Consider the following 9,590-nt stretch of genomic DNA (forward strand, 5'->3'; position numbering starts at 1 on the left):
AAGTAATACATCTTTATGTATTAAAATTAGTCTTTTTCCCTGAGAACTCTCGATTTTTCCCCCTGTCCCCAGAAGCCTTTTCTCTTTGCTTGCTTTTCATCACAAGGTTTCCCAGGGATGGGAACTCCATTTTCTGGACACTCGCCGACATGACCCACATTTTCAATTACCAGCAGCTACATATGCAAACTATTCTGAAAAAGACCTTCTTTCAACATCTGGCCTATCCTGTGCACCCCGAACCCAGAACTCCTTGCTGCCTGGCCTCGTCTGTACTTCGACAAATATCGTCATCCAAAGAAGGACCCTTCTATGGCACACTTCAGCCCTTTCCTGCAGCCCGGGGCCTCGCTGATTCTTCTGTAGCTGGCTGCGCTGTGTGTCCTGTCCCACTGCAACAGGATGCTGCGGAGGACAGAGGCCCCCACTTCCTAGCTCAGAAAGCAACTGCCTTGTTCATCACCTGCTGGTCAATACTCCCCCTAAACACCCTCTTTTCTTTTGGCTTTTGCTTGCTGCTCCTCAAACAGGATCCACACGGGCTCCCTGCCTGCCATCTTCCCGCAGCAAATCGGATCACACTCAGAAGAGTCACTGACTCTCTGGTGAAGCTCCACCACCTTCTTAAGAATAGGCTTGCGGGCTGGAGAGATGGCTTAGCGGTTAAGAGCACCGACTACCCTTCCAAAGGTCCTGAGTTCAAATCCCAGCAACCACATGGTGGCTCACAACCATCCGTAATGAAATCTGATGCCCTCTTCTGGAGTGTCTGAAGACAGCTACAGTGTCCTTACATATAATAAATAAATCTTAAAAAAAAAAAAAAAAAAGACTAGGCTTGCTTCTGGTTCAAGCCACCTCAACCTTCATGGCACCTGTTAGCTTGTGCATGACTGCCCCTCCGTGAAACTGAGCAGCTGTGCCAGGCAGGCAACGCACATTTTCAGTGGCAGCATTAGGGAAGCAGAGGCAGGCGGATCTCTTGAGTGTGAGGCCAGCCTGGTCTACGAAGCAAGTTCCAGGACAGCCAGGGCTACACAGGGAAAGCTGTCTCGCAAAAAAACAAAAAAGGAGCAACAGAAAAAGGGGAGACTCTTCTGGATCCCAGCATCCCTCCGGGGTCCACACCTGAAGGCCCTCATCAGTCAGTCACAGTCACACGGGCGCAGTTCCATAAAACCAACAGCGAAACACCAGTGCTGGCTGGACTCATCTGGACACACCTGTAATCCCAGCAAGGACACACAAACATGAAGGAAAAACAAACAAACAGAACCCTGCATTAGCTTCTGAGGATACTAAAGGAAAAAAAAGAAAAAAAAAAAGGCCGGGCGGTGGTGGCACACACCTTAAATCCCAGCATTTGGGAGGCAGAGGCAGGCAGATTTCTGAGTTCAAGGCGGTCTACAGAGTGAGTTCCAGGACAGCCAGGGCTATACAGAGAAACCCTGTCTCGGAACACCCCCACCCCCCGCCCAAAAAAAAAAACAAACTGGTTATAGGTGTCCCATGCTTAACCTGTAATAGAACACACAGAAATAAAAACTAAGCAAGAGGCAGGGACTGGCCAGGCGTAGTGGCTTACGCCTTCATCACAGCTCTTAGGCAGAGGCAGGTACCCAGCCTGTTCTCCACACCAAGCTCCAGGGCAGTCAAGGCTACCACAATGAGACACCCTGTTTCTCTACATAAATATTAGTGATTGATATTCCTGAAATTTTCAGAGGCTAAATGATCCTGGATAGTTCTGTTCTGCAGACGGGGGCAACTTAATTCTCATAAACTCGAGCCCACACATATCCCTAAGTCAGCTTCAAGTTCCAGGTTACATCAAGAAGCATCCCTCGCCAGGCGTGGTGGCACACGCCTTTAATCCCAGCACTCGGGAGGCAGAGGCAGTGTATTTCTGAGTTCAAGGCCATCCTGGTCTACAGAGTGAGTTCCAGGACAGCCAGGGCTACACAGAGAAACCCTGTCTTGAAAAACAAAACAAACAAACAAACAAACAAACAAAACAAAAACCAACAACAACAACAACAACAACAAGAAAAGCATTCCTCGACTCCTCAGATATATACGCATACATAAACATCTATACCCACAGGCATGCACTGCATTAAGGCTGTTTAAAATATTTTCCCAGTGCACGTTAAAGATAGAGATGTGAGCAGGCAAGGTTAAGCCAAGTCATCCTTCATAGAAACTCATCTTCATCGGGGTCTAGCCCAGTTTTCATCAACAGGGGCCTTCAATTTAAAGGCTGGTCCTCCCTGGGCTTCCCACCCACTGAACTATGCATCCGTTCTTGCTCCAGCTACTGAGGTTCATTCTCCTCATTCCTCCCGAAGGTTTTTTTCTTTGCCCAAAGCAAGCACTGTTCAAGAGGAACACTGGCAAGGCCCTTTCCCCTGCCCCAGGCAGACCAGACACTAAGGTGCCAAAGGAAACTGAACGCAAACATTTCAAAGTGCCTGTCACACAGAACAGGCTAGTTGGGAGGGTGGGAGGCCTCTCTACTCTTCCACCTAGCTAAGGCTTCTGGCAGCCCCTGACCAGAAGGTCAAAAAGGAGTTAGTTACCCAGGAGAATCCAAATTCTATTGGTCAAAACCCAGTAGCTCTATGGGATGATCATGTTTATCTGATGGACTCACCTTGATGGCTCCATCAAGAACTACAGGTGAGAAAGCATTTGCTAATATGTGGGCTCACCACCTTTTGAAATCTCTAATAGGAAAAGGACTGTCAGTATTAAGCAGGTAGCTAGCCGGCCTTGCATATTTCCAAATTCTACACCTATAAGGATGTGTGCATGTGTGTGTAGGGCAATGGGATTGGCGTATGGAAGTGTGACTATTAAGAGTATTGTTGGGGGCTGGAGAGATGGCTCAGCAGTTAAGAGCTCCGACTGCTCTTCTGAAAGGTCCTGAGTTCAATTCCCAGCAACCACATGGTGGCTCACAACCATCTGTAATGGGATCTGATGCCCTCTTCTAGTGTGTGTCTGAAGACAGCTGCAGTGTCCTCATATAACTAATAATAAATAAGTAATATTATAGTATTGATAGGTGGTACTCACCTCCTCTGCGGAACTGTATGACAGAGGCAATGCCGACCTAGGAGCTAAGCAGAGATGACAACCTCTTGGGAAAATGACGCCTGGGTGGTGGACACAGAAACCGAGGTTACAACCTGAATCCTGCTCAGCGTGGACCAGAACAGGGGAAGAAAGCAGGAGTTCTGCAGAACACGGGGGCAGACTGTACAATCCCCACTGTCATGTGTGGGTTTTGTTCTGTGCAGATCAGACCTGTGCGGAAGGAAGGATTGGGGTTGGGGTATCACAGGACCCAGCATGCGGCATCAGTTGGATTGAGAAAGGATATTAGAACGTGGCCAGCAACTGAAGAGCACTACAATGATTTGTGACAAACCAAGGCGCTCAATCTCATGACAAAGGCCCGAGTCCGGCCAAGCCAGATACAACCAAGCTGACAGTGATCCCCTACAGGGCTCACGGAGAAAATGAACAATCCTCAAGGCATTGCGCCATGTGTTCAGTCCACCATTATGGAAATGCAGCAGAAAATTCACCATGGTCTGTATGTGATTCACCAATCATATACGTTTTATTTATATTGGGTTTCATGTACAACTTAAAGAACTGTTTTGGAGGGAGGAAAGGGAAGACAGAAATGAGGTGGCTACATTATGATATCAAAAAATAAAAAAAGAAAACTATTACACTTGAAAATTCCTCTTTGCTCAAAAAAAACACAGACCTCAGGACATCCAGAGCCTGCTCGCTCTTCCGTAAAATTTTCCAGGACGCAAAAATTTTCCCTGCCAGGACTCTGCCTTCAAATTTTTAGCTTCCAAATAGTCTATTTTATTTATATATATTTATCATATATATGTGTGTGTGTATGTGTATGTATATATATACATATATATACACACACATGTATATATAAAATACTATATACAATATAAACACAATATAGCTATATATATATATACATACATACATACATACATACATACATACATATACATACATACATGCACACTACATGTGTAAAAGCAGTATGCAACAAATACACAGTTCTACAGAACATACTAAGGGCTGCCTAACATTCCCTATGAAGTTACATAATAATTTATTTAGCAAATCCCCCTTTGCTGAACAGTTTCTGTTAATTTTCACAATCATAACTCTGCAATAATCACCCATAGAAAGAGATCTTTAGTACACCCTATTTCCTCAGAGTAAATTCTTAACAATGCAGGCACCAACTCAAAGAGCCAGGATGTATTTTGATGCCTCCTGTCAAAGCCCCTCAGAGCCAGGGCCCTAATTTCCAACGTGTTACCACGTTCCCAGTTAGTTTATCACCCCAGCACTAACGCTAAGTGCAGCAGAAAACAGGATCCTACACAAACAGTCTGAGACAGTGTCTCCAAAGAAGCCTCTACGTCAACCAAAGGATGGAGTCAGAGCACTGCAAACAGAGAGTAAGCACTACAAGGGCTCACCAGCTGATCAGAGAAACTGGAAAACCACTTTTGGCAAAGCAGCCTAAAATGCATGCCATATTGGCAGTGCTCTTGGGCTACTGTCCCCACATGAGGTCACATTTCCATCCAAATCACGGTTAGGGAGTCCTAGTCCATGACTGAAACATGTTTTCTGTATTAGATTTGGTTTGCAACAATAGGTCAAATTGTACCAAACTACCCTGGATCCTTCCAGAAGCCATGTCAAGTAACCATCATGCTCAAGGAGAACCTGAGGTTACCACATCACTGACATTAGCGGTTTAGAGTACTGACTGCTCTTCCCAAGGTCCTGAGTTCAAATCCCAGCAAGCACACGGTGGCTCACAACCATCCATAATGAGATCTGACACCTTCTTCTGGTGTGTCTGAAGACAACTACAGTGTACTTATTTACCAAAGAGAGCGGGGTTGAGGGAGCAGAGGTCATAAATTCAATTCCCAGCAACCACATGAAGGCTCACAACCATCTGTACAGCTAGTGTTCTAAAATACATAAAATAAAATAAATATTAAAAAAAAAACAACTTACAACCCCAATGCTTAGGCAAAATACCCAACACTCTGAAAGACCTAAAGTAAAAATTGCATGCATGACCCTCATAAGATCTGACTTGATGCCATTTCTGCCAAACACCGTTGCTACACTGCCAACTCTTGCTTCTCTTAGGTAGACCTTATACTGCTTTTCCTGAACTGAGATGTATTTTAAACTGCTTCAACAGAAGGTGATCCACCTAAAAATGGCATGAGTGGCATGAATGAATCTAAAAATACAACCAAATGACAAATTTATCTCATTCCCACCCCCCAAAACACTCACTGATAGGTCGTGTAAGACACAATGTAAGAACATAAAAACAAACAAACAAAAAACCGTTTGAGACAGTATTTCACTTTGTAGCCCTATCTGGGATAGAACTTGCTATGTAGACCAGACTGGCCTCAGACTCACAGAGATCCCCCTGGCTCTGCCTTACAAAATGAAGGCATCACACCACACCCAACTAAGAACTTTTGTTCTAAAGCAGAGCCTTACCATGTGTGAAGACTTGCTTCTAAACTTTCAATCTTCCTGCCAGAATTACTTTCTTGCTTTCTTAATTGCAAAAATAATGTAAGAACAATGCAATACTCTGTACATACAAACAAAACCCTTGCAACTCTCAGGTCCCGGTAAGATGACAACTTGGTTGTCTTTGCAAAAAAATTTGCAAGAGAGCATCCACACAGAACACACTAGAAAGCCAGATGTTTTATCTCTTACACAGCTGCAAAATCCTAAAATTACTCTCCTCTGTTTTAAGAGCTATACAAAGCTGCACACTCTCCAAAACTTTTCAACTACAGACTGATGTAGAAATTTTCCTAAGTCCTAGGTTTTTTTAATTCTGCACAACTGTATCCCTGTGAGCAGCTCAGCCTCATTATTGCAAAGTAAGCCACTACAGGTGTAGGGTTAAAACATGCTGGGTGATAAGAGGAGCTGGTTTCAAATGTAGAAAGGAAAAAGAAGAAAGCCTTGCATTCTCCAATGGAGGATATAAAAAAAAGTCTAAACCCACGGTGACCTAGGAAATAAATTGTTCTCTCTTACTGACGGTTGGACTCACTTTTCTAACTCAATTCAGTGGCCACCAGAAACTGCAAGCATATTTTCTTCTTTTTCTTCCTTTTTTAAAATTTTTTTTTTTTTGAGACAGGGTTTCTCTGTATAGCCCTGGCTGTCCTAGAACTCACTCTGTAGGCGTGCGCCACCACCACCCGGCTGCATATTTTCTTCTTGTCTTCATGTATGTATACATGGTGTGTGTGTGTGTGTGTGTGTGTGTGTGTGTGTGTGTTCTGTTTCCCAGAGTCCACTCCAAGGCTCTTCAATGTGTCAGAACACATTGCTGATCCACTGGGTGGGCAGGGAATGGGTCCAGCATTGTGGTTTTGTATAATGACAAGCACATTAATGGGACTCACCAAATACTCTATTTATTTTACTTGTGGCTTTCAGGGTTATGGAAAAAAAAGGGGGGGGGGAGAGTAGGAATTTTTCAAAAACCAAGTATACACAGAGAGCAGAGAATTATGATAAAAATGACCTGGATCACTCAGACCAATTTTGTTTCTATGATGCTAGCTAGCCAGGTGTGGTAGGTAACAAATGCCTTCAATCCCAGCATTCTTAGGAAGGAAGACAATTTCAAAGCCTGACTGTGTGACCTGGGAGACCCTACTTATAAACAAAATGTACAAAGTAGCCAGAGAGTGTTTGCCTGGCATGCCTAATGGTCCAAGGTTCACTGGGAAAAAAAAAAAAAAAAGTCAAGGAATTAAGATCACTCTTGACAGTTGTCTGTATTCTCCACACTCCCACCAGTACACAACAAAGCTCTGGAACCTTCCTGCTGGGTCCATTTCTCAAATAACGCCAGTTTTCCTAGCCAACAGTTAACACTTCCCAGAATCACGTGCTGTTCCTACCTGACTGGGGGCACAGGGTAACAAGGCAAATAAGTCAGATGATTGCACCAGCCCGGCCTTTACTTACTAGATGAGATCACCAGGAGTAGGGAACCTTAGTTCGGCAAGCACTTTCAGCTAAGATGGACCAAGAGAAAAATCTGACTTGCCATAATTTTAAATCAAATGGGTATGGGACTTAGAGACAAATCTATTGTATTAAAACCTTGAAAACAAACAAACAAAACCAAACAAACAAACAAAAAAACTATGAGGTTCTGTTAGCTTCCAAAATCATTTTGAAAGAAGCAAACTTTATTTTTGTTGTTGTTGTTATGAGCTTTTTCCCAGTTTCGACTTTCCTGAACCAGATGAAGGAAACAAGGTCGTCGGCTTCCCAGAATCTCTCTCTTAGCAGAGCTAAGGGCACTGCTGATCATGAATGAGTTACCCTGTGTTAATTAAAACATGTGAAACACCAGCAATCTCCTAAAGAGCAAAGGGGCCATCTTTTTTTTTTTTTTTTTTTTTTTTTTTGGTAAGTTTAACTGGTCAGGAAATAAACTGAAAAACAGCCGGAACTTGCAGACGGCCCCTGGCTTTGTTATAAAACAGTATACACAAAACTTTCCAAAGCAGTATTGCTGATAAAATAGCTAATTTCTTCAGGTGAAGAGGCAGTTTTTCAACTCTTCCATTCATTTAAGAGGCACCAAGTCACAACTGAGCTAAGATCTATTTTTGCATTGATTTGCATACGTTTCGATCTCTCCTGTCTTCCCCATTTAAACAGTTCCCACTTTACCAGTGGATAGTTCACGCAGGTCTGAGTTGGGTAGATGGATACTCTTCTTTAATGTTTGGTTTCACTCTCTGTGTTTAAGTTTGCACAAGCGTCCCAATACTCTCACCATACTAACTGCTTTAGAGTCAGTTCGGGTTGTGTACGTCCCCTTTATTAGGATGTAAATTACCTGTAAGAACACTTTTTTACGTTATAGTGGGATGGGCAGTTTCTGCTACTGCACACTCAATTCTGGGAGACCTTTAAAATGGTAAATATAATTTCTTGTATTCCAGATAACACATTTGCAGGAGTGAAGGCGAAACAGGATATCACAAAACTGACAAAATTCACGAGCCCCAAGTACACCCCCGTCCACCACCGGCGTTTTCAGTAAGAAACGCACCACAGCCGCAAATTGTTTGTAAATTCCGAGTGTGCCACATAAAGTTGTGATTTTCCCCCCTTTAAAAACACCCTCCACGCACCTTTGCTTTGGGGAACCCAAAGCTTTTAGCCCTTGTTACTCTACGCCCCCACCCCCACATTCGACCTCTCCCAGGTTCGGCGGGGGTCTCCGACTCATCGGAGAAGAATGCGTCCTATGAGTTATCTATTAATCCAAAATGTCTCAGCTAAGAAGATATTTCACCCAGAACTTTTAACACCGAAAGGGAGGGAGGGAGTAAGAGAGGGAGGGGAGCTGGGGTCGGAAGTATCTTTTACTGAGAACTTTCCCAGAGTTTCTCCCTTCGCCATACCTCCCTCCCTCCAATTTCCAGCTGCAAGACGCAAGAACCCAAGTCCTGACCCTCCCTGGTCCCAATCATCTGAGGTCACCCGGGAGTCAGCTCTCGATTCCGCTTTCAACATCCCGAGTAGACAAAGCTGAGCATTCTACTTACAAAAGTCTCGGGAAAGTCCTCAAAACTTATGCAATAACCAGAGGCAGGCGGACGCGCGTGGACCCAGTCCCGCGCCCTCCGGACGCCCGCGTCCCGTGCTACTCCCCCCAGCCCCGGCCCGTGCGCCCCGCGCCCCCCAGCCAGTCCCCCTCAGTACCTCCTCCTCCTGAAGGTTGGCCTCGCTCGGGGTGTTCTCCTTCTCGGCTTTGCCGCCGCCGTTCATCTTCCCGGTCCTTCGTCGCCGCGCGGGACTGGGGCGCGGGGTTGGAGGCGAGGGCGAGGGCGCGCTCGCCCGCTGCTACCTTCCCCCGGGGCGGGCTGCGGGGCTGGAGCCGGGCGGCGCAGCGGAGAGCCGAGACGGACCGGCGGGCGGGGACCTCCGAGAGGCCGGGCGAGCCCCGGAGTCGGGACGCGGCCGAGACCGAGGAGGCGAGGCGGCGGGCGCGGTTGGGACCGGAGCCGCCGAGGACGCGCTGCTGGCAGGCTCTGGGCAGCGGGGCCGCACGCAGCGCGCTTTCTCTCGCCTTCCTCCCTCCTCCCCTCCCTCCTCTCCTCCCCTCCCTCCTCTCCTCCCCTCCCTCCTCTCCTCCCTCCGCCCTCCCTGGACGTGCGCGGCCGGACGCAGCCCAGAGAGACGCGGATCGGGACAGCGAAGCCCCCCGCGAGAGGAGGGGCGCGGGGCGGAGCGGTCGAACCCAGGGCTGGGCTGGGCTGGGCTGGGTTGGGCTTGGGGGAGGGGGGGTCGGCACCGGGGTCACGAGGCCGCGGGGACCGCGGGCGGAAGGTCGGGCCGCCCCTTCTTTCTCCAACCCCGTGGACCTAGGCGTCTGGGCGGGCCAGCGGCGGTGGGCTTGGAGAGGGGGCTCAGAGCCGAGGACAAGCCTTTCGGGG

General features: G+C 46.8%; 1 protein-coding gene and 1 long non-coding RNA gene across 7 annotated transcripts in view; both read right to left on the reverse strand.

The window, feature by feature from the left end:
* Window positions 1–9,303, reverse strand: part of Rbpms (RNA binding protein gene with multiple splicing) — a 147,280-nt gene extending 137,977 nt beyond the window's left edge. For 4 of the 6 annotated variants that reach the window (NM_001286168.1, NM_001042674.2, NM_019733.3 and 1 more), the window contains exon 1: window positions 8,857–9,244. In NM_001286168.1, coding sequence (NP_001273097.1) covers window positions 8,857–8,922 — 66 coding nt within the window. In that variant the 5' untranslated portion in view covers window positions 8,923–9,244. Of the gene's footprint in view, window positions 1–8,856 lie in introns of all 6 variants that reach the window. The other 2 variants (XR_001778413.2, XM_006509035.4) reach the window with 1 other exon arrangement.
* Gm51528 lies at window positions 85–3,157 on the reverse strand. The gene is made up of 2 exons (XR_003947376.1): window positions 3,079–3,157; window positions 85–1,223 (listed from the first exon to the last, which is right to left on the reverse strand). It is a non-coding gene; the product is annotated as a predicted gene, 51528 (long non-coding RNA).
* Window positions 9,304–9,590: the final 287 nt, after the last annotated feature.

The sequence above is a fragment of the Mus musculus genome, chromosome 8 (assembly GCF_000001635.26).
Source record: "Mus musculus strain C57BL/6J chromosome 8, GRCm38.p6 C57BL/6J".
Taxonomy (NCBI): domain Eukaryota; kingdom Metazoa; phylum Chordata; class Mammalia; order Rodentia; family Muridae; genus Mus; species Mus musculus.